Genomic DNA, 25377 nt, shown 5'->3' with positions numbered 1-25377 from the left:
AGAACACCGTCTTACAACGTGCATACTCCCCTTTCTTCAATGGAGGGACTGGAACTACCGCCACATCGGTTCAAAATGTCATCACTTTGTCATTTCAGATTGTGGGAATTTGACAAATTAGCACGCACACTGTAACCTTGGACCAAATAATCAGTTATTTTGTGAAGGGGAAGTGTGTGACACAGGAATGAAGGAATTCCTTAAAAGGTGCACGTACAGAAAACACATGACATTTAAATCAAGGTTTTATTAACGTTACTTTGGTTTAATCATCGGTGTTTACCTGCACTGGTGCCGATCCACAGCAGATCCTTACAGGCCAGCAGCGCTGTGATTCTCAGGCAAGCGGCTTTGTGCTGTCGAATAATCGCGTCCGCACCTAAAGGGAGAGGACAAAAGGAGACAATGGGCCGCAGGTGAGGAAGAGTGGAGAGAATGAAGGGAGTAGAAACGTGAGAGAGGGTGAATGGAGGGATTTAGAAGGACTTAGGCGGGGATTCAAGTTTAGGCGGGATTGAAGACAGGGAAAATGAGAAGAGCTTTAAGAAATTCATATTCATACACACTTCGGTGCTCGTCTTCCTCATGTGTGTTTTACCTGCAAGCATCTTATGCACGGCGGGCGCCACGTCCACCTCCGTCAGGCTCTCCAAGGTCTGAGCGTGGTAAAGTTTGACCTGAGCACTCCCCTGCAGCGCCAGCCACACACCCTGACCGTACGCCACCATGCAGGTCACACAGCGACTGCTGTCTGTGCCCACCTGGAACCAGTGCTGAGAGCGAGAGAAGACACACACACACACACACACGCTGATAATTCTGTCGGCATCGCCACCCCCCCCTCGTACACACATCCATCAATGCCTCTACGCACCTCCTGTACCAAGGTGGTGGTGTTGATAATAAGCACTCGGTTCTGGGAGCCACACCACAGCTTTCCTCCCACCGGAACCATTTTGGTGACGGGGCTGCTGGGCGTGCCCAGAACTAACGTCTGAGAAGACTGAGGGTCCCAGAAACTCCCTGCGGGGTAATGGAGAATATTAAGGATACAGACACACACGCAGCGGTGTTCAAAAAAACACTTTGACAGAAGCGGTCGTCTCCTACCTGCTTCCCTCTGGTAGACGATCACCTCTCCACTGGCCAACGCCACAAACACTTTGTTGTCCAAATACCTGTAGAGGTGAAAAAAAGAAAAAGAAAAGAAGGTAAATGTCAAGTAAAGTACACAGTGAAAGACATTTGCATCCTTGTATTTCATAGAGGGGGAACTCACAGTATGCAGAGGATGGAGGCCGAGTGCTGCATCTTCATGCTGTTCTTGCGGTTGCGGATGTTGTCCGAGGACTGGTACACATGGATGCTAATGGGAACAGAAGCATTATGGGAGGTCAGCTGATGACATCAGTGCACCAATAACACACGTGCAGCTTTGTTGCTGTGCCCGCATGGAATTGTGTGTCTCGCACACACCATCCGTCCTCCGTGCCCAGCCACACGGAGCTCTGGTAGGCCTCCGGGTCGATGCTGAGGAGGTCCTCCAGGCTCGCCCTGGTGAACGAGCCCCGAGAGGAGCGGCGCATGGCGCGGCCGTCCATGGCGCCCTCCGTGTGGCCGCGGCCGCCTCCGCCGCCGACCCCCGGCGCCCCCGGAGCGCCGTAGGAGCTGGCGACCGGGAACTCCTGCTCTTCCTCGCTGCTGGTGGTCTCCGTGGCCATGTCCTTGGAGCCCGGGCCCTCGTCATCTTAGAGGAGATAATGATGAGTATGAGTGTCGACAATACGTTTGTGTGTGTGTGTGTGTGTGTGACTGTAGTGGGTGTGTTGTACTCACTGCCGTAGCTGGATGATATGGTGGAGTGACTGGCCTGACTCTGTAGGGTAGAGGACGGGCTGGGGGAGTCCTCGTCGTCCGTGTCGTCGCTGTCAAAGGGAACGAGCTCCGCCCCTGGTCCTGGGAACGTCAGTTTGTCGCGAAAGTGAGTATTCAATAGAAACGCGCGGGATGTACAGGACGACTAACGGGAAAAGATCAAACTCATCCCAGAAGCCTCGAGCGGACTGACCTGCGCGGCGCTCTGTGAGCTCCAGAGATGAGTGGCCGATGGATATGTGGAGCTGCTGCTGGGTGTGACCGGAGGCAGCGGCCAGGGTGGGCTCCGATCCTCGCTCCCTACGAGGTTAAGAGCCGCTGGTTAGATGGGTCATAAATCACGCGTGCGTGCATGTCCGCCCTGCACTGACCTCCCCTTGAGTCCAGGTACGGCTGCGATGCAGATGATCCTCGCTGAGCAGACAGCGATACAGGCCTCGACTGTGGGCTCATCTTTGATATTCAACAGACACACCTGGAGGGAAGAAAAACATCACCGTCATCATCATCATCATCATCACCACCATCGCCGTCATCACCAGTCGAACGGTAAATGCCAGAGTTGAATATTGTGTTTTGTTCTCTCCACCAGAAAGCTGCTGCACCAATTCACTACTATGTTCTCACCTGCCCCACGTATCCGTCACTGTTACACACCCACACCTCGCAGCCACTGTCGGGACAGCTGTGGCTGGGAGAGGCACACGAAAACTGGGGACAGAGAACAATGTGTGGCTCGTGTCCATTTGTAAAGAGCGCTCGTCCACGGGTGTGACGTCATTCCAATGAGATGAATCATCATGCGGCGACAGGCACACAGATTATGTAAACTTGCCACTGCTCTCACCTGCATTCCGCTGCGTGTCTTCATAATAGGAATAGCCTTCAGAAACTCCGGGTCCCACTGGTCCTTATTCATCGCTAGACACAACGGCGCATAGAGGACGGATCAGAATCATTGAAAGTAACAATCGTTGCATTAGAGTCATATTGGAAGTTTGGTGGAAAAACCGCCACAATGTAATTAAACGTTGACTTGAGGAGAGTCCGAACACAGAGGGTGTCCTACATTTAGGCTACATAAATTAAATAGAATGGCACCTGACAAGCCACGTCATTTACTCACCTAACTTCTTCTTGGCGTCTTCGAAGGCCTGCTCAAAGTTGGACCGCATGTCTGGCGAAGCGAACTCAAAGACGAAGCTGCTCTCGGCGGACGCCGTGGTGAACTCCAGCTTCGTGGGCAGGAAGGTCATGCTGAAGGCCAGGGACTGCTTCTCCGACAGCTCCCTGTGCACCGACGCCATCAGGTCCTTCAGCACCTCGTCCAGGGACTGAGAGAGACGGGGGGGACCGGTGGCAAAAAGAGGCCCGAGAGCATCACACGTTGTACCACACGCCACGTGTCAGGTGACATAAGATGGTGAAGATGTGAGTGTGTGTGTGTGTTGGTGCACAGTACCTGATGTGGGAAGCTCAGGCTCTCAGACAGTTTGCTGATCTGACCCAGAGTGCCGAGGTCCTCGTCTAGTCGACTGATCATCTTCTGGATGTTCTCCTTGTTTGTTGCCTGAGTGGAGCCTAAAGCGGAGATTAAAGTCTAATTTGAATATTTAGGAAACATCCTGTTGATGAGACCGACGGTCTAAAGAAATATCTCTATTCTTCATTTTGTTCCCCAACGGCATCACGGTCACGAGAATCATATGAGGAAGAAAAAAAAACGTTTAGCTGACAGGATGCACAAGTGGAGCCTCACTTTTCACCACCTCCACGTCCTCCAGGGCGAGCTTCCACAGGAACTTGTATTTACTGGAGGTATCGATCATGCTCGCAGCAGAATATCTGAGGGAGCATCAAAAGAAGCGAAAGAGAAACAAGGTCAACCATGTGGGATAGTAGTGTGCTATGGAAACTCTATGATGGTGGTGGTGGTGGTGGTGGTGGTGGTGCGCGTGTCACGTACAGGCTCATGGAGCTGCGTCTCAACGAGCCGGACTTCCTCTTGAGAGTGGTGCAGATGATGAGATCGCTGAAGAGGAAGAGGGAGCGGTCTTTCTTCCCACCAACTGTCTTCTGCAAACGAGAGAGAGAAAAGAGCAGCTCAGAAAATCTTACTTTTAAATTAATATTAATATTATATTCATGCTGAGCTCGCCTTTAATCATTTCCTTTACTTTGACTCATTTTACTCAACATTAATATACACACACCACACTATACCCCATGTGAAAACTCAAATAAATGTACTTCTTACCGCCTCCATGACTATTTCTTGTCTCAAGAACTTCCTCTGTGGGTTCAGAATCTATTACAAACACACACAGAGCATCACTTAATAGAGCATGACAATATCAGCAAAGTGTTTCCTCACTCTTTTAGGACGGAAATAAATAAAAATCATCAAGAATAAATATATGAATCAATGCTCATTAATCGACAACGCAAACTCCTTTGAGTTGTGTATTTGACTGCGACATATATCTCACGTGTTCAACTCCCTCTATGTGTGCCTCGATCTCCTGGATGACCCTGGCCTCCCTCTCCGCCTCCTCGGCGGAGCGGCGGCCCTTGTTGATCCTCTCGGCCAGCCGCTTGATGTCTCTCTGGGCGTCCAGGAGGTACGGGTGGTCCGGGTGGTCCTCCGGGGTGTGCTTGAGCAGGTCCTTGAACAAAACAAAAACACAAAAAGGAATGAATCTCCCTCTACGCGAGGCCCCCCCGTCGCTACACACAGGAGGAGCCTGGGCAGTGAGATCTTGAGATGATTCACCTTCACCAGCAGCTCATATCGAGGAATCCTCTGGACCGGTTTGATCATTAGATCCCCCAGGGCCTGCTTCTCTTTGTTCTCCCGCATGTTTTGCTTTCGGGTTGAAGAAAGGATGGAGATAAGAGAGGAGTGTGAAAGACTTAAGAGCATGTAACATGTAATGGGCTGCAATATTGATCTCCACCACAGGGTGGCGCAGTGGTTCCACTCTAAAGAAACAGCTCTCCTGTGATTCCCATACATTTATTTTTCTGCTGGCACAGCACATCAAGGTGTTTTACCACATTCAACAATTCAAATTCAAACAATTAAGATCATGTGGGTCACCTGAGAAAGAAAACATGTGCCCACATTAAATGTAACAATCCGATTTAGAAATGAGGATGTTGGCACGAAAACTTGGATATTAGGTCAAAAATGTTTTGAGAAAGAAATGCGGGTCAAAAGATGAAAGATGAAAAAAGGTAAAAAAAATATTTGGTCAAAAAATGACCGAAAAAAAGTAAATAAAAATATTAGCTTGAAAAATGTTTTTTTTAAAAGGTCAAAACATGTTGTGTCAAAAAATAGTTAAATTAAATACATGCTTTCACGAGTACAGACGACAGTGAACCTTTAAGGCTCCAGTCGCTGGTTAAAAGCCAAACCGGGAACAACTTTTTTTCCAGTTTACAGAACAAACTCAAGCGAGCAGCCGCTCGGACACAAACAGGACGTCCTGCGACTCCAACACTCACCTCCAGAAACTTGTGGAACGCCGGCTTGGCCTCCTTGGCGATCCTCACGGCATCTTTGGCGTTGAGAAAGTTGTCGATGTACGCCGAGTACATGTTAGCAAGAGTCTCTTTGGAGAACTGGAGGGAAGCAGGAGAGCACATTAAACTTACTGTGGGTCAAGTTTTATGTAACGCCGACGTTTTGTAGTTAATTACCGAGTACAGGAAGACAATCGGCACAGTTGAAAAGATAAAATTTGGCAAAATAAGTGTTGAATGAGAGTGAATATTGACAATGAGGCCGTGGAGGTGGACAATTGAAACAATTAATCCAGAATTGATGGATAAATAAAACAATAATTATGTTGATAATTTATCAGAATTTGCTGCTTTAATCTTTATGGGTCATTTAAATATTAATAGGATTGAGTCCATTTTTACTTTTTAATGAATTAAAAAAATCAATAATACAACTACAGTTCGGCTCATACTTTGTGAAAATTCAATAGCTCGTTTATTTGCCACAAATACCATCCTCCTATGATTCATATTCCCCAAATACCACAAATAGGAGAAGCCTATTGTAGCGTTGCCATTTTGGTTCAACACGCACCAACTATGGGTGCAACATTGAGTGTGTGTTGTGTATTTGTCACTGTTAATAGATCACAGCAGCCAAAGAGAGCTGTAATAGAGTGGTTACATTGGTGTTTTCAAAAATGGTTCATTCACTCAAACAAACACGCAGATGATTCACCATGACCTGCTTACTTTTTCACAAATGAAGAGGGAGAGAGACTGAAAGCGCTAAAATCTAAAGAGAGTATGCGTTCCACGTCACAGAGACGTGAACCTGTTGTGTCGCATTACTCTTTCATCATCAACCTCCCCGTGTTCCACCCCCAGGAACAGGAAGAGGAAGAGCACGGGACTACTCAATCGGAGGAAAACTTGAGCTCTGAGTTGATCCTCACTAACAGACGGACCGCACACGCAGGGTCGAGGCTTTGTATCTTTGACCTCCGATGACCCCAGACGGGTTCAGGTTCCGGGTTTCTTCCGAGAGATCAGTCAGTCCTTATCTTCTCCAGACTACCACCGGGGCATCAGCTCGAGCTAAATTGGTCTACGATTGAAGATTTCTTTGATCCCGTCGCTGTTTGGTTTATTACGCCCTTATCTGAGGTCATCACCCGCGTGATGCGCACCATCCGCCATCCCCCTCGCTGCGCGGCCTGTTTCCACAGTGGCAGAGGAATTGCTTTGCCTGGTGGGCTGCGCTGAAAGCTGCCTTGGATCACCGTCTTTTCCGGAGACTCTGAATCTTGTGACAAGATTCCAAGGACTGATATGGTGGGATGGCAGCGGAACTGATTCTCGACCGGGGTCATCCGAGGTCACGCGTGAGGTTGTCGATACAAATTTCCATGTATGTCTATCATATAATGGCAACAAACATGTATGTCTAACATATAATGGCGTTTCCTGATCCTGAGAGACTCGCCCTGTTAAACACTGTAGAGCACTGCGTCTGGTGCTCGTACAGGATTCATAGGACCCTGGTTTACGCCTGTAACTTTCAGATTGTTCTCAAGAGAGAAGAAAGAGATTGACAGAGAGAGAACATTTTGTGTAGAGGGAAGTAATGTTTTTACTGTCAGACAAATGTGTCATCAACCGATCTAGTCTTAGCCCTCTTTAAGGCATGCTAATTACAGGCGTAAAGAGAGCAGACAGACAGGCTTATATTCACAAAACAGAAGCAGCTCAGTCTCGTTAAGAAACCACGTTGTGATTGTATCTTAAACTAATTAAGCTGCCATTTCCCGCAAACCATAAAGCGCGTCTGCCGGATCCTCACAGACGAGACCAAAACATGTGCCCCGTGTGAGGCTCGAACTCACGACCTTCAGATTATGAGACTGACGCGCTGCCTACTGCGCCAACGAGGCCTGTCGAAACACGTGCTGCTGAGGCTTTAAAGGCTGCAGCGCAGAGGGGGAGGGAAGTGTGACGCAAAAGGAGAAGCCTGCTTCTCTCTCTTTCCATTATGTTCCCGTTTTCATACATTTTCACAGATCGACAATGGATCTGAATTGCAAAGTGGGCTCCGATGAGCTAATGCTACATTTTAGCTTTTAGATGCAGCAACATTTCCTCAATCTACGTCTTCAACCGCTGGTCTTTCACTGAGAGGTTTCCTGCATTTCACCCATTGTCATTGCGACCCCAGTGAGAGACTCTTTCATTCACGCTGTGAAGTGCTGTGCGAAACAACAATGGCATTAACATAGCAAGAGGGTGAGGTTTTTTTCCCCCGCCTAATAAAAAAACAAAAGTTGGGGCCACACTGGTCTATTGGTCTACGAAGAAACTGGAATATGTGCTTCTACTGAAGCTATGCCGACTGAAATGATGTTATTTATTCTTTCATTATCTTTAAACCTGATGTTTTGGTCCAACACGGATGTTTTAGAGCACTGTGTTTTTAAGAGTCTAGGTTGAGAGCGACCCTCGGGTCATGGGAAACTTCAAATGGGTCGACAAGAGGTCACTGGGAAAACCAAGTATTAAACCAGTGTGGCCAACTGTCTCTTAATAAAAACATCTTCCCTGTAGTCCACTCTGCTGTCAGTTATGCTTTTGAAGACTCTTGAAGAATGTTTATTCATTCAAGCTCTGGTGTAGTTAATCTATGTGTGCGTATAATGTACTACAGCAGACTGTCCAGGACAAATTTATAATAGGTTGTGGATAAAGTATATCATGTATAAACACGATAAACATACATATAAATCAGTAACATTTATTTAGCCTTTTTTTGCATCTCATTCCAGGATAAGGAGCAATAGGTATCCTGCAGTTTTACAAAACTGAAAAAGGAGCTGTTGTCAAACCTTATTTGAAGTTTTTTAGTTATCTTGCAAGGATAATAAAAACAAATATACAATTAGGCCATGAATCTGTCCCAGAGAAGCAAAGTGCACTGCATCTTCTAAACAGACTGTCTGTAATTCCCGAGATTTCTATCACAACACAGCATTTAGAATTTCCAGAGTCTCTCCCACACACGACCAGCAACTGTGACACACACTCAGCCTTCATATCGCACACACAAGCCAACAATGTTAACACATGCTTAACACATTTCTACTACACAGAGAAGAGCACTAAGGAAACCATTCAATGGGTGACATGGTTACAGTTAGTTCTCTTTAAAGTCATGTAAACAACAAACCTGATTTCTCCAACAATGTTTTTTTCTTTCTACCTGGGGCAAACACGTTTTAAAATGGCTTTTAAATGCACCATTAGAAGACGCAAGACAGGGAAAGGAGAGAGAATTACATGTAGTAATTCTACCTCTATTATCAATATGAGACCGTCCAAAGTACAGGTAACATGTGCCCATCGGGAGTGTAAGATAAGCCAATTACACAATGTAACTATTTGTAAAGTTCAAAACTCATTATTAGACTTGTTGATTTTTTATTTTTTTGTCGTCCAAAGGACGCTCATCGTCATCTCTACTCACCGATTGGATGAGGAAGTGCCCGACGGTCTGCCTATCGTGCCATTGGCCCACGCAGCCGGCGACCTGCTCCAGGAAGTGCTCGTGGTGCTCCAGGATCTCGGGGATCTGGTAAAACATCTCGTCCACCAGCAGAGGGTCCACTAGGCAGCCGCAGTCCGGCTGCTTGAGAGGACGCAAGTAGCCCTGAGGGTTCCACACCCAGAGTGACACATTAATGTTGTTGCAAACACATAATCCACACAGTGTCCACATGGGATTTATCGGGATTACAAGAGAATATCAGATGTGTCTTTCTACACAACGTTTCAACGTTTTGTTTTGCCCTAACAAACTAATGCAGCTTTCTCTTAGGTTAACCCACCAAAATTATAAAATGTTATTTAAATCGGATGTGAAAGTAGTTTTGACCGCTGTGATCATTCTAATAAATGATCACATTACTGTGTGCAACATCTTTCACATTTATCCATTGTAATTTTTTTATTTTTTTTTAATAATTAAAAAAAAAACTCGTATATACTGTATTATTGTCCTGCGCCCTTCTGAGCAGCAATACAACACCACCTCTATTCACAGAAACCTTCCAAAATCCCCTGAAAAAGAAACCGCAAAGGGTCCCATTTCCAGCTGGGACCCCGCTGGTGCAGAGCCGTCTGAGCTGAACTGCATCAGAGACCCTCCGTCAGGGATCTCCACTCTCGTTGCAGTCACCGTGGTAACACTTACTTTCCCTGTGTCGCCATGGGAACACAGCTCAGGCTTATTCCATGTGTGGCCACACACACACACACACAGAAACACATGCATAGGGAGACGCACGGAAAAGCCCAATCGACACAGCATACAGACACACACACACACACACATATGTTCTGGTAGCACACATGCTGTTCGCCCACACACAGCTAACGATGACAGGTTATAAAACAAGTAGTGACGATGTGTGTGTGTGTGTGTGACAGAGAGAGAGAGAGAGAGACACCGTGAAGGAAGCAGCAAAGGTTTGAGGTGGCGGTTAATTAGCTGCCGGAGGGACAGGTGTCAGATGAAGGTGACTGAGGGGGGCGGGACGGCGTCAGTAATGCTGACGCCGGCGAGTGTTGGGGTTAGTAGATTAGCCCAACGGGATGAATGGCAATAAGAAGATTACGTAACACGTCCTCAGCAATGTGTGCATCCACAGTGTTGTGTTTGCTTCTGTGCGTGAACGTGCGACGTTTGTTGTCGTTGTCAGGCCGGACAGGTGAGAATATCGGAGGAGAACTGTGTGACGAAGTTGTGAGTTACCTGAATGAGACTGCGTAGTGACTCCACGTAGGACTGCTCGGTATCCAAGAGGGTCATCATCACATGTTTCCTCATGTCCTGTGAGGAGAAAAGAGGAGGATCGACCATCAAAGCATGCCGACGCATCGTCTTCAGTTGGAACCACGCAAACACTGACATGCATATTTCTGAATTTCAAACGTGAATAAAATTGTTAATGACTGTCAATATCAACCAGGAAGTCAATTGGAATTAGACTTTTTTTAATAGAATGGAACCTTGCTTTAATAACGTTCAGTTCACATTGTTTTAGCACCAAATATCAGGTTTTGTGTTTCATACAATAGGAGGACTTACGGGTCTGTCTTAAATGTTAATACATATTTTTTTTATAATTTAAGTCCAACTAAAAGAAATGAGTGTTTCTCAACTACTGCAGTGGGCTTCATTACAGAAAAATGGGGAATAACTTAAAAGAGGGTGGCTAGATGCACAAAAAAAACCGTGAGATCAATTTAAATGGACAGGTTAGCATAGGATTGAACACGACTTTGCACACACAAACACACACTTCCAGCCCAGCGTTTTTAGTCCTTAGTGCAGCAACGTTTCCTGGAAGGGAGGAATTTTTGGTGCATTTAGGAAGGACTTGTCGCAGAGGCATGGCTTTCTGTAGAATCTCATGAGAGGTTATACTCCGTATGAGCAAGCATGACAAACATCACTGAAATTTAATCCTAGTATGAGAATTTTATCATTGCTAAAGCATTTTTTTTGCAGATGGACCTTCTGTCTTTTAATTGCATTTTAAATCGCCCATTTCTACCAGTCACACATCACAGAAATACAAGGAAAAACATCACAGCCACTGCTGTTACATGTGACCAACGCTAAATGCAGATCTCCCTCTCAACCTTAATCCATTGTTGGTATAATTTACCTAATCTTCTCGTAGTAGCAAAGAAAAACGTACTTTGCGATTTTTTGGGTTGTACGGCTTAAAGCTCCTTCAGCTCTTTGAAATATCAGATTTTAAGTGTCAGAGAAGTACATCAGGAAGATTGTTATACAGGAGAAAAAAATAAGAGGAGACTGAAATGATGTTACAATTGTGGAACATTAACACTTCCCACACACACACACACACACACACACACACACACAAAGGGACCAGATTAGGGGTCACAGAGGCCAGGAAGCCCACTGAGACAAAGCTTGACTCAGCTGTCCACACTAACAATGACTCATGATTGCAAGTGAATGAGCCTCTCTTCGACACATGGCCGACAAAAAGCCCAACTCAGTAAGACAGAGAGGGAGAACAGAAAGAGACGAAGAAGCAACCGTTTAAAAGCCTAGGTGGATTTTTTTTATGTCATGAATGAAAATCAGGGGCTAAAACATTTTTCTCCCGTGTTTCCCGTAGGGCAACAACTGGCAGGTGTGTTGCAAAAGTCTATCCCTTGACTTGACAATGACGGTCGGGAGAATGACCGAAGGGAATTTAAACAACAAGACAGACATATTATTTCAGGGGTCTCAACGGAGCCTCCCAAAATATTCTGGTACAGAATTAAACATGACTTATAAATATCAGACGGAGCTCCAGGGGAAACCCTGTGGTGCCCATGTAGACACACACACACACACACACAATTTATGGATTTTATCCCTATTCCCCCGCTCCTGTCTACCAGCACCACTGTGCGCTTTAAATACTCAAACAATAACTTCCCACAAAGTCCATGTTGAGTGTTAAGGCACCCAACGTGACCCCGGGGTCTCTGAGGGCAACCCCCGCGGGGTGAAAGGTCGGCGTGTGGACCGAGCACGCCGAGTGGGGGGGACATGTCGCCGTCTCTTTGCTCAAATCATTTTTCTGTGAAGTCAATAATGTTCGCTGCTTCAGGAGGTTCGTGCCAGGTCTACTCTGACCTGAGATATAAACACAGCGCTGAACGCGGCCTCGGAGGGCGCGACGCAACGCCACCCGAAAATGAATCTCCATGTAGGACCACGCATCCATTCAAAAGAAATCTCGGTAAGAAGCAGCTCGGCAGAAGTCAATTGCTCATCTTTCTGGGAAAGTTTCACACCTGCAAATATAAATTTGGCAGGTGTGAAACTGCACTGATTGGAAAACCCGGTTTTTGATTCTTTTGCTGACCATTAAGATGCGACCAGCGAGACAGATCAGAAGACTTCTGATATTTGGCGTGCTGTGTGAATCTGCATCTGTGGTGCTGAGATCTGAGAAAGCGTACAGTATGAGCAGTGAGTTCCCTGGTAGCTACAACCAGTTAATGTCAGACAGTCACAAAAAAAACACACACACACACACACACACACAAAGAACACAGCTGCCACATTCGGCATGAATGTCTTAGAGAAATTAGCTCTCATTTGTTTTGATCAAATTGACGAATGCAGATCCACTTTTATTTTTCACAACTGCTGAATCATCACTCTGACGAAAACCAACAAACTAAATCACGTCAACCGGAAGACGTGGGATAAAACTTGAGGTAAAACAACGGGGGGGGGGGGACAATCTCTGACGGCTATATAGTTCCTCTGTTCTGTCAGCTGTTAGATTACAAACACCTACACACATTATCATCAGAACATAGTGAAATATTTCAAGGAACCATTGCAAAATAATCCGGTGTTATGAAACCACACACTAACTGTGCTGCCATGTTGACAGTTTGCCACCTCGCTGTTCACCCGCATGTCGCCAAAAGCAAATGATTAATGATTTGTTTTAATTCAAAGTAGACTATTGGTAACTGAAAACAGGGAAAGACGTCAGCTGTCAGACGGTCAGACGGGTTGTGATCTCCTCAAACTGTTGATGACGGGTCACAAATATCGTCCTGTTATCTGAATCACTTCATTTGGAGTGAACATACCGTAAGAACTGTGCTTTTCCAAATTGAACCAGGAAGTTGATCCCTCCCAGTGGTGCATGTTCACAACAGGCGGAATGAGTCATAGTTTGCTGAAACCAGAAATCTTTGCACCTTCACATTATTCGTAACCCGATAGCTTTGATCTATTTAACCACCATCGGGCGTGACGTTCGAGCAAGAATGTGTTTGTGTCATTCAATCCGCCCCAAAACCGCCGAAGCGGCGGCAGCGCGACTGCGAACATGCATTGATATGTTAAACATGATTATTCCCTCAGACGTGACATGGTGGTCAGGGGGGGGGGGGGGGGGGGGGGGTGCCGCGACCGGTGAAGGTCACATGATGATTTCAGCCAGTCACTCGGATCAGAGGGGGAAACCCCCCCTCCGGTGAGTGTGGGTGCAAAAAGGTCCCACCGAGCGGGTGCAACACGTGTGTGTGTGTGTGTGTGTGTGTCGAACAGCACGTTCTGTCACACGTGCGCCCGGTGCGAGCTCTGTTGTCGGGGGGGGGGGGGGGGGGATCCACGACCCGTGTTGCTCCTCACAAATTGCAGCCAAATGTGACAGCAAAGAGACCACGCACATAATGTCGCTCTGCTTGATCCACATCAGTGGTGGATCCAGGCAGCAGAGGTCACGGTGTGTGTGTGTGTGTGTGTGTGTCTCTCTTGTTGTTCTGTTGTGTGATTGGGCTCCACAGTCTAGACCAAACAAGCAGAATAAATCAACGCTTTCATCTACCCCCACAGTTGTTTTGATAACACATTTTATTTCTCAAGGCTCTCGAGTTGCCCTTTACTTTTTACGTTTGTATAAAACTGTAATAATGTCGCTGTCATTTTGCGCTGCGTAGCTTTGAAAAGGCCAAACTTTGGCCTTTGAGGCCTGCCGAATGAGAGGAAGTCGATTCAATTCATTGAATATTTTGTGAGGTCACTTGCAAATAATTATTAGGATTCCATTTCTGCCATATGTACTTCAGTTTGTCCGTCTTTTAGTTAACAAAATGACTTAAATGTCTAATTTCTTCCCGCCATAACTGACAATAAAGATACCAAAGATCCCTCATAGTCTGACCAAAATGATCAAAATCACCTGTGTGGGTTCACTGTGGGTGTGAGGGACCTTTAAAGTTTATTTTGGGTAATGGAGTGTTTCCCCATGTCCACCACTGGCATCTAGCAAACGCAACCAGATGCATGTTAAAACACCTTCTATTTAAAGAATAGAAACATTTTTCTTGTCAAAATACCTGAAAAAAATCTTTGTTGGTTGAAGTGATGACATTTTGGGAAATTAGACGTCTCGACTTGTGAACTGAGACGACTTCACTTTGTCTAAATGCTGAATATGTAGCTTTACAGCAGACTTTTAGGCTAATAAAACCGATGAGGAAATACTGAATCTGTGATGTAATTTTCTTTCAATTTGTTGCTTTTACAGGTGGTAAAATTAGGCACAGCGCGTCATTGATATGAAACAAACACTGGCATTGATTCACCACTCCGTTTGAGGTCTGGTCTGAAGTATTTTCATCAGAAGCATCAGCCACAGAAACACAGCCCTCGCTCATGTCATCTCATCGCTGTCGTCACACCTCTCCACCCCTGCTGCCTTCCTCCAAACTCCCCGACGACTGTATCCCCTGGCAACAGCCTGGCGAAAGCAGCAACAGGCGGCATCTTGGCCAAAAGAGAGAGCATCCACATCCCCCGTCTCTTCCTCTATTCATGCAAACACGGTTTTCATGCTGAAATAATACCGTTACTTCCTCTTAAAGTATTTTTTTTTTTAATGAATATGAATAACATATCTTTTCATGTGAATATTTGCAGTTTTTCTGACTCTTTTATGCTGTTAAACAAAACATTGGAGGGATGGTCAAACAAAACCAGACAAAACAAACTTGGTAAAACTGACCGTGATATTTTTTTAAATATTGTTTTATAGATTTAACCGACCAAAACCAGACAGGGCTCTACAAATGGTGAAAGGACTTTTCAAAAAGCTTCTGTAGTTCTGCATTAGTTCTGCCAATTTCCTGCTGTAGCTACGTCTGCAGTGAGAATGAGTTGCTGCCTTAAATAAAAGAAATGACCATTCAAAACTATTAAAGCCATCTCCTCCCTGCTCATCAGAACACAACACAGACTTGTGAACGCAGATGGACAGGCGGTCCAGCTCGGTAGTTTTTTGGAGTTAATTCTGTGATTCACTCCGCTCCAATTCCATAAGAGAGAGTTTAAGAGGAGCATCTGAAAGAAGCGCCGTTATCAAAGGAAGGCCGACGTGTTTCGAACACAGAATGAGGTTGCAACGATGAGGAGACCGCACAGAAGAAAACACTGAAATTGAAATGAACAAAACAGTCAAAGAGCAAGAAGAAAGAGGAGGAGAGCACTAGAAGCAACAAGAAGGTGGCGGGAGGGAGTGAAATCTACATTGACGGGCAGGTGATGAGGTTCCCTGAGACTCAAACAAAAACCACACAAGACAGAAAACAGTCTACCTCTCCGTGTGGGCTTCCAGCACAAAGTCCATTCCTATTCAAATTGCCAGTGGAGTTCCCGTTCCTGTTCCTGTTGTTGTTTCTGAACTGATCCACGGCATCTCCGTCCACCGCCACCTCTCCTCCTCCTCCTCCTCCTCCCTCATCCCCCGTGTTCCCTCCGTTTTCGTTCATTTCCTCCAGAGCAATGCTGAACTGGGCAAGGGTTCGAACCATCTGCAGCATACGGAGCGGTCCCTGTGGCCCGACGCACACTTGCTTTGGCACATAGACGCCGGCGAAACCAGCAGAAAAAAAAAAAAAAGAAGAAAAAAAAACTACTACTTGAAGGGTTTGTGTCCGTTTGTCTACTCAAATGAAGTCAGATGAAACAAGAGGACACCTGAGGGTCGACGCGCTCACCACCTCGTCTCCTCCTGGCAACATAAAATAAACATCTTTCTTCCAGTTGCTCTCCTCTTCTGGCAACGGGTGCTTTTCAATAATTCAGCCCCTCAGAAAGCAACCCCCCCCCCCCCCCCGACACGCAAAATCTTCTGTTTTCATGGATTCGGTCTCGTGCGTCAAAGCGCACTGGACGTGAAAGGCGGCAAAGGAGCGCGAATCAGCACGCACGGGTGTCTGAGCCGTTTCCACTGCCTCGGATGATGTAAGCAAGACCTGAGTGTATGTCGAGGTGTGTGTGTGTGTGTGTGTGTGCGTGTGGACCACGGGGAGGGATAAAAAGTGTGTGGGGGTGTGTGCGATTGTGTCACGGCCCTCCCCTCCCCTCCCCTCGCCGAGTGTTTAAAATGAGAGACAGCAGGCAGGGCAGACGCTTACGGCGCTCAGCCCCGTCCGGCTCAGCCAGACTCGACCAATCCCTCCACAAACAGTCGATGGAGGAGGCATCTGAGGGACTCGCTCTCAGCATCTTCATCTTCATCTTCACGTCACAACAGCGCCGGTTCTGTTCCGCTTCTGCGAACGCTGCACAGCAGCGGTCCAACGATAACCATGACAACAGGCAGCGAGGTTGTCATTAAGTGCACTATGTGCACACCGACGACGATTGTTGCCAGCATGCTGCAAACGTTTTGGGGGGGTGGGAAAAAAAATGAAAAAGGGGCACCCCGACTTATTGTATTACACGCCAGGAACAGCTTATTGTCACGAGGTGTTGAGTTTAATCTTGACCCGTACTTGGGACTGTAGAAACCTTCACTAGCCTATGCGATAACCATTATTCTATCTTGAACAGCTCGTAACAGATTGACTCATGTGACTTTCTGGAAGTGGAGGAACTGGACTACTGCAGCTGGTTTTGTGGAAGGTCGTGAGACAGAAAGACAGAAAGATGATAAATGAAAGAATTGTTCATGAAATGACTTAAGTTCAGTCGCTATGGCGAAGTGAAAATACTTTAATCCTACTTCAATGCAGACGGGCCTGTTTTTATATATATTTATTTCATGTATTTTCCACAGATATGGGGAAGCCTGCATAGTGCTGTGATTAATTGACCTCAGGCTTACACGCTTATATTTTGCTTTGCTTCAAAAGGGGCCTTGTGTGTGTGTGTGTGTGTGTGTGTGTGTGCGCATAGTTGTGCAAGTGTGCACGCAGCAGCTATGGCACACATGTCGCCAGAGAATTTTCAATAATAATCTAAGAGCAATAATCTAAAATGCAGTTTTAATGAAAAAGTTTCATAAGTAGAACACGGCACGCCATGTGGGTTTTAACAGCTTCCAAGTAACTTAGGGAAGCAACAGTACCTTTAAAAATGCAGTGCTCAATGCAATATTAACACAAATACCAAGTCTCAAGTGCTTCGATGCCAACCGGTTCAATACGGAGTACTTCAACAGCGCACACTAGTTGAGTTTTACAAAATAATGATAACACTCAAGTACTGTATGAGGTGGCTTTTGTCCAGCGGTAAATCCAACCACACTTTCGCTCTTTCTCTCCAACTGAGATCAGTTGGTGACAACAGAAAAAAGGTCACAGGGGAAATTTAAAGGTCAAGCTCGTGGCAGGAAATTGGCCTTTAATCCTAGTTGCCATAGAAACTACTGACGAGTTTGAAGGTCTGGTGACAAAGATCAGGGATGACAATCTCTCTGGCATGTTGGTCCGCAGAATTATTTGAATACACACACTCTGTTCTCTGAGCGACACATCTACTTATTTCATGTACCAACAAACAACCTTTAAGCAACTGAAGCTAACTCTCCTCCAGAGTCTGAGGTTTCAAAGTTCAGCATTGTGTAACTAAAGCGACTCAAGATTGCTCACATCCACAGCATTTCCTGTTTAGTTTTGGACGAATACAGCTGCTAAGTAGTGAAGAAAAAACAGCTATAAAGTGTGTGTGTGTGTGTGTGTGTGTTTGTTTCTGCGTGTACAAACATGCAGAAACCAGTGGGAAGCCAGCGGATGGAGTGCGCTCCCTAAACGAGTTTCACATGCTCAACTACATGGTCAACCGAATGTCCCCGACTCCTTTTCCAGGAATCATAAGAGTTAATTTATTATTTCAAGTGCAGTTTGGCTGAGACAATAAATTATGATTAAACATGGAGAGAATCAGAGACAACACCGATAGTGAGAGCAACTCAATATCACAACCCCCATTACTCGGTCCACAGATCCACCATGGAAATGGTCTGATAACAATCTCCCATTCCTTAAAAAAAAAAAAATCACATTGCATTTAACAGCAAGTATAACGTGGCAGGAAAGCATAGATACACCGTAGCAGATGAGTAAATGTGGCTGTTCATTTTGCAGCCGTGGTTCAAACCCTTATTTCCTCCCCATCCGGAGGAGAAATGTGTGTGTCTGTGTGTGGGGGCAGAAGGGGGGGTTGACTCTTAATCAGCGGACCTGCCTGGCTGTGAGAGTGTCTTATTAAGGGCTGTTAAATGACAGCTGTGACATCTGTATCACCGTCTCTGAGCCAATATCTCTTCACAAAAAACCGAGGCACTCTGAGGTGAATCTATAGATGCACATGTAGGAAGGCTGAGGACACCTGTCGGCTCATTCTCTAAATCCCATGTCATCCTGGTGTGTGTGTGTGTGTGTGTGTGTGTGTGTGTGTGCGGCAGCAGTGTCGAGCTCTGTCGTCCAATGCAGAATAACAGGATTATGAGACAATTCCAAGATAATAAAAACTCCTACTGCTCCCCACAGGAGGTCTGGATGAAGCTCCGTCTGTCATATTCACTGCGCTTTGCTGATTCCTCCCTCACGTGTCAAGGGTCACCTTACCCCACCTCAACCTCTCTCCATGTATCCGTCTCTTGCTTATAACAGATAAATACGGTCAAACATGTTGAAATATATTTAGACAATCAATATGTGTGATGTAAAATCTTTAATTTTATTTAATTACAGTAAAACAATCAAAAGCATTTAAAAACACTCACACATGCTCCAACAGTACCCACAAGGGGGCAGTGCTCATATTGAAAAATCATTACAATATTTCTTTAATCTCTTCCTGCCACAGGGTCACAGTTAAACTCATCGAAAAAAGGGCATTAAGGATTCATTGAGAAGCCACGTGCCATCAAATAATGGGCCTCTGCAAACACAAATACAGTCATGAACTATTTATTTTGATACCTGCTACTTGGCCGGAAGTGGCAGCCATGAAGAGTTTAATGAGCAAAGTAAACATCAAGTGGAATCGAACGGAACTGTGATGCATGTGTGGGCAAAAGAGAAAGAGCGTAACCAGATCTACTCGCTCTCCAAATACGCCCTTATGGGATGGATTGAATTTGTGCGATTCCCTGTCAGTGTGTGTGTGTGTGTGTGTGTGAGAGAGACAGAGATACGTGTGCTGTGAAAGGAGTCTTTGTCCCCGAGAGGTGAGGCTGAGGCGAGGACACGATTGATGCTTCGGCTAATACACACTTGCTCAAACACACACACACACACACACACACACACACACACACACACACACACACACACACACACACACACACACACACACACACACACACACACACACACACACACACACACACACACACACGAGGCACCAGAGAATAATGTCTTTTCACTCTGATGCCTGAAGATGAATTTTATTACGGATGAGGCAAAGACACTGAACTGATAAGGAGAAACTCCCAACGCAATTAAAATCCAAGGCCGTGGAAATTATCGGTCAAACATTATGTGAAAAAAAAAAAAAAAGATACTTGAATAAGCTATTCCTGTTGAAAACTAAATGACGTGCATTCGCCACCGGGACGTTTAAGGCGCTAACCCATGACCAAGAAGCTGATATTTCTGGACTGAACGCTCAGGTATTGCACTCTCATCAATGTACACTATAGATTAAGTATTTGTTATTTGTGAGTTTAGGGATCTTTAAAAAAAAAAAAAATTATCAGCCTCCTCGGTCCAAACCGCATTACCGACACCCACCAGCAGGGGCCTTCGATCGTCTGGACGTACATGTCCTCAACTTCCGTTCTCCGACAAGCCAAAAATCTCATCCACTTCCTGCCCAGCAACCCATCACACAATTCACTGGAAACCGGAGATATCCATCAGCCACAGAGACTGGTCTTAACCCCAACACCAGTCCGGAAATACCTTCTCCGTGTCTCTGTCTCTCCCACCCAGTTTGTCCTTTCTTCCACCCCCCATCCGGATGATTCCTGGAAATCCTTTCCATCTCACTCACACTGCCTTCCCTCACAAAATCTGAATAAAAAAATGTATATTTTATAAATATTTTTATATATTTGTATTGTCGGGAACTGTGTCCCATGGAAGATGCACGCGGTGACCACGTTCAGCAGCACTCGCACAACACACTACTACACCCCCCCCCCCCCCCCCCAGAGTACTTTGAGACAGAGCGGGAGAAAGGGAGGAAGAGGAAGGGGGGGGGAGCTATCACAAGCAGAGATGAAGAGGATGTGAAGACAAATAGCCACAGTAGATAAAGACGGTTAGTCAGCCAACAGATTGTACTTCTATGATAATACAGACTGTACTTCTATAATACTACAGACTGTACTTCTATAATACTACAGTTTAGCCGGGACTCACCACTATAAACTGGATTGAGCCAATCCCCCCCCCCCCCCCATTATCTCTTTACTTCTCGACACCTTCTTCTCTCCATTTCTCCTCTTTATCCTGTATCCTTGACATTCCTGACCCCCTCACAGCTTAAAATCCTGGCATGTGCGTATTCATGTTTGTGTGTACAGGTTGGTCGGCTGGTAAAGCTAGAATAAATGAAACGTCTTGATCCAGCTTAAGGCGATCAAAACATGTCGGACTTCTTAAAAAAAAAAAAAAAAAAAGCGCTGAATGGAGCTAAACCTTTCCAGGAAAAAGCTGTCAGAGAGGCATAGTGTTTCAAGAATTAAGATTTACAAGAATACAAATGCCAAAAAATCCATACACGACTACACGGTATATGAGCAGCACAGGCAGCAGAATCAACCCAGACAACAAGTGGTCCGAGGATAACACACACAAACAGGGGGGGGGGGGGGGGCTGACTGTGCCACAACGCACCAAAACAAAGGCAAAGTCCTGAGAGGGTGGAGAAGAGGTAACAAAACACAGGCCAATGAAGTAGGTTTTGCTTCATCCTTATTGGATCCCGGGACGTTTAGACAACACACGTCCCGCCTCACACATTCACTCTCATATCGTTCAAAATAACGAGCTCCGGGTATTTCAACGCGAGGGACCCACTGAAAACGCCCCGAATCAGAGCCGGGTGTGCCCCCGGTGGTACTTGTGACCACACCCGGCTGCGACGCAGCCTCGTACTGTACTGCCACGTGACATCCCAGGTTGCACAAAGAGTGCACGTGCAGCGCACGTTGGCGGCGCGCGGTTATTGGATTGCAGCTGCTCGGTGCGACTTCCCTTTCCCCTTCGCAGCCAGGAGTGAAGCGAGTTTAAAATAGTTTCACTTTTCAGAAGAGAGGCCGGGAAAGGATCATTTGTCAAACTGCGTCACGCTCACGTTGTCACAGCAGCTTCCAGCTGAGCAGCTCATCTACATCTAAAAAGGGGCCTTCAGGTTCAGAAGGTGCTGCCCAGCGACTTTTTAGACTCTTTCCCGTTAGGACACGGCGGCAGGTGAGTCGGCGGAAGATAGACATGGAGCAGTGAAAATGTTGCGGGATGGAGATCGGTCATTGTGCGACCTGTTGCTATGTAACACTAGTTGCCAGGGAAACCACTAAATGCAAGAGAAAGCATGAATAGGTAAAAAAAATAAAATGAAATAAAACACAAGCAGCTCCAGGCCCCTCCCGATCAGCACCTACACACACACACACACACACACACACACACACACACAAAAACATTTACTCTGCAGTGTCACAGTACAAAGCTGCGTCACCAATCACTAAGCAACAACATCTGGCATCATCATGGGTGTCCAACTGGGTAACTGTCTGTGAAACACTTCAACATGCCAGAAATAGATTAAAAAAAACACAAAACTCTTATCTCTTAAGCTGATGTTGCTTATAAAAGCTTCTCATTCTTTTCCTACTGTGACTCCGTCTTGAATGTCATGTATAATAAAAAAACAGACCTATTTTGAGCCCACAAACACTATGCATAAGGCATTTATCAAAAATACTTCAGCGAGCTTGGAGCTTGGGTTAACAGATGAGCCGATACAGCCGAGGGGTGAGGGGTGTCTCGGCTGTACGGGACGCCGCTAGTTCCCGCATTGCAGTGATGTCACACGTCACACGGTGGACCAGCACAGAAGCCGCTTTGCACGCCGTGAGCAGAGGGAGTGATGTCAAACGCAGGGGGGGGGGGGGGGGGGGGCTCCGCGTGAGCTCGTCGTCCATGTGAACAGAAGAAGAAGAAGACGATCCCGATTGAGGATCACCCCTCCCATGAGCCCCCCCCCAGTGGCACAGAACTAAAAAAAAAAAAAAGGTAAACATGTGCTTTATCTCCACTACAGAAACACACAACCGGATACTCCCAGGATCGTTTAGAACGCCTCGCATTCCACCACATCTGCGCGCACACACAGGAGCCAAAGGGGGACGGGGGGGGGGGACGGGGGGGGGGGGGGGGGGGGGGCGCCATTCTTACAGTACACATTAACCGCTGCTTTGCCAAGAAATTAACTAGTGTCACGCCGAACTTTCCGAAAGACAACGACCGAGAGAAACGAACTGCGCGGCAGAAAGCAACGGTCACATTGAGGGATTCGGAGTGGGAAGTGCTCCTTTGTTTGCTTGTGCTCCAGATTGAAACAGGCTCGTTTCCTAATGGCCGTACACTGCGTGAACCATGTGTTTGGACTGCGCTAATGTCTGCGGCGTATTTGAACAGTGGCTGGAGAGCAGGGGGGACATTTGGTTAATGTGTACTCGTGAGTAAAGCCTGAGGGAGGGGAGGAAAAACCTTTCCAGGAGCTGAAGGTGTGTAACGTCTGCCGAGGGTAAGAGAGAAACAGTTTCGGACTTGGGGGGGGGGGGGGGGGGGGTGCGAAGGGGAGGAGGGAGGGAGTGGGGGGGAGGGGGGGGGGGGGGATTATTGCATGAATGTGAAAAAGAGCTGCCAGTGAACTTCAGGATAGCCAGAGAAAATGAAGCAAAAAAAAAAAAAAAAGCAGAGAAGAAAAGAGACCCCCTGATTCAACCCTGCCTGATTCCCTCGCACTCTCTCCTTATATGGCAGTGCTGCGTGTGTGTGTGTGTGTAGCTGTGTGTGTGTGTGTGTGTGATACGGGCTGGGTCCCAAAGTTGCTCTCAGGAGGGAGCGATTAGATCAGTGAGCGCACACTGGCTAAACTCAAAACTCACGGTTCCTTTCTTTGCCACAGAGTTTTGCCGCTTTCCGAAAATTCCACGCGCTGTCACCGGCTCTATGACGCTCTCAAATACCCGAGGCCTTCAAAGCACGACTTGCAAAAACTCCACAGAACCTTTGGTTTGTACTCAGTCCCATGGGGGACAGATGGTGAGATACGTTTTGGGAGAAGGGTGTGGAGATTATGAAAGGGGGAGAGAAGACAAGCGATTACATCACTATCGGCTCGTTGTGGTCAAAAATAACTCTTTCTCAGAATGGAAGGGATCATAAGAAGTCGGAATCCTCTCGATCTTTCTTTTCCTCTTTCCCTCCCACCTCCTTGCACCAGTTCGCTTCCCAGAATTCTCTGGCCTGAGACCAAATGACAGGAATGCAGGAATCAAGGTAGCATGTCTGCATGCACACACACACACACACACACACACTCTCGAACAGTCACTCGCATCCATCCGCACACACTGTACAAGGAGGTCTGTGCTTTGCTGTATTGCTTAAATGCACATATGTCACTACAGACAGGAGGTTGACAGCTGATTGCAATGTTGTACAAAAACCTGGGTATTTCGTTGATCCATACATATTAGATTAATACTTGTATTTTTCCTTTGAAAGGTAGAACCAAAGGACCTCAACGATCCCATAAAGATAAGATCATATGAATATAGCAGAAAAGACAAGATGCATGGTTTTGCAGAAAAGGATTACTATAACTCATGTCAGAGCAAAGTCCCAGAGTAAAGTCTTTCAAATAAAACAACACATTGAAGGATTTGTCCGTGAAGTGCCACGGGAATCAAACAAAACTAGGTAGGCAGTAAAAAAAATGGTTGCAGCCAAATTCAAAGAGAATAGTTCTCTTTTTTTGGAAAATCTCCGACCCCTCACTTCTCTCTCGTGCCATCGTCCTCCATCTTCCCCTTATCTTGTCATTTTCCTTTCCCTCCCCATCGCGTCCATCCCATCTCACATTCAGAGGCAGAGGACGCCAGAGGGAAAAAGGGGGAAAGAGAACAACATTCCCAGGCCTGTGCCATTCCTCCTCCTATTAATAGAGCACAGCACACACACACACACACACACACCAAACAAGAGCTCTACGATCACAATAGTTACTGTGGAAAACACAAGCCCTCATCTCTTATGTTTCGGCCCTCAATGCAGAATAAAGTTGCAATGACCTCGGATCTGAAAGAGACAGAAAGTCTGATATTACGGCACCGGACTGACATCAGTTTGACACGGTTCACACTGAGCCTCCTCCATCCCTGTCGGTCGCAAGTATTAAATTGCGCCTCCATCCTGTTCTCATATTCATGTTGCGCATTTGTCTCTTCCGTGTTGACCCCCTCCCTGGGACTCTCACCACTCTGTGAAAGAGTCAATGTGACAAACAGAAAGTCTCTCCCCCTCCTCCAAGTTTAAAAAAAAAGAAAAAAGAAGAAAGACTTTCTTTTTTTGTAGCCTGTCATTAGGAAGATACGATCCGGTCTAGTTGTTAACTCTATGTTGGGTTGATGCTTGTAGCATTTAGCTGCCACAGAGGTGAAGGATGAGAGGTCAAAAAGGTCCAGTGTCGGCCCTGGAGGTCGCCCACCTCAAACTGCAATTAGGAGAGTTTTTTTTTTTTTTTTTTTTTCTTTCAGGGAACAGGGCCCGAGATAGTTGTCCGATTTATGGTGTACTTTGTGCGAGGCGGGTCCTTGTTTGCCATCCCAGTCACTTAGCAATGTGTATTCCAAGAAAATACTACCTGAAAATGCAAAAAGTAAGTCTTATGTGTTTGTTTGGTACACATTCATTTTGTGCAGTGAAAATAAAATTGCACTTTATAATCAACGTGGAACAAATGCTTTGTCGTGAACGACTAGAATGTTCGGGTTAAGAGGTTCAGAGAAAATAGTTTAAGCTGAAAAGACAACAGCTTGCATTAACACAGTTAGTTAACTCATTTTCGCTGAGGGA

General features: G+C 46.1%; 1 protein-coding gene and 1 non-coding gene across 2 annotated transcripts in view; both read right to left on the bottom strand.

Annotated features, from left to right (window-relative positions):
• LOC119210051 (rho guanine nucleotide exchange factor 17-like) overlaps positions 1-25377 on the bottom strand; it is a 44669-nt gene that overhangs the window by 3206 nt on the left and 16086 nt on the right. Inside the window, exons 2-22 of the mRNA XM_037459659.2 lie at positions 10187-10264; positions 8900-9082; positions 5386-5502; positions 4649-4741; positions 4365-4541; positions 4133-4183; positions 3842-3951; positions 3635-3720; positions 3338-3456; positions 3002-3209; positions 2723-2796; positions 2503-2586; positions 2247-2350; positions 2069-2175; positions 1837-1956; positions 1477-1747; positions 1280-1366; positions 1111-1178; positions 875-1023; positions 599-773; positions 284-379 (exon numbers count right to left, since the gene is read on the bottom strand). Coding sequence (XP_037315556.2) covers positions 284-379; positions 599-773; positions 875-1023; positions 1111-1178; positions 1280-1366; positions 1477-1747; positions 1837-1956; positions 2069-2175; positions 2247-2350; positions 2503-2586; positions 2723-2796; positions 3002-3209; positions 3338-3456; positions 3635-3720; positions 3842-3951; positions 4133-4183; positions 4365-4541; positions 4649-4741; positions 5386-5502; positions 8900-9082; positions 10187-10264 — 2557 coding nt within the window. The remainder of the gene's footprint in view (positions 1-283; positions 380-598; positions 774-874; positions 1024-1110; positions 1179-1279; positions 1367-1476; positions 1748-1836; positions 1957-2068; positions 2176-2246; positions 2351-2502; positions 2587-2722; positions 2797-3001; positions 3210-3337; positions 3457-3634; positions 3721-3841; positions 3952-4132; positions 4184-4364; positions 4542-4648; positions 4742-5385; positions 5503-8899; positions 9083-10186; positions 10265-25377) is intronic.
• trnam-cau (transfer RNA methionine (anticodon CAU)) lies at positions 7244-7316 on the bottom strand. The gene has a single exon. It is a non-coding gene; the product is annotated as a tRNA-Met (tRNA).

This window comes from Pungitius pungitius, chromosome 3 (assembly GCF_949316345.1).
Source record: "Pungitius pungitius chromosome 3, fPunPun2.1, whole genome shotgun sequence".
NCBI lineage: Eukaryota > Metazoa > Chordata > Actinopteri > Perciformes > Gasterosteidae > Pungitius > Pungitius pungitius.
Note: the sequence above shows the minus strand (reverse complement) of the source record. Positions and strands in the feature narration are given on the sequence as shown.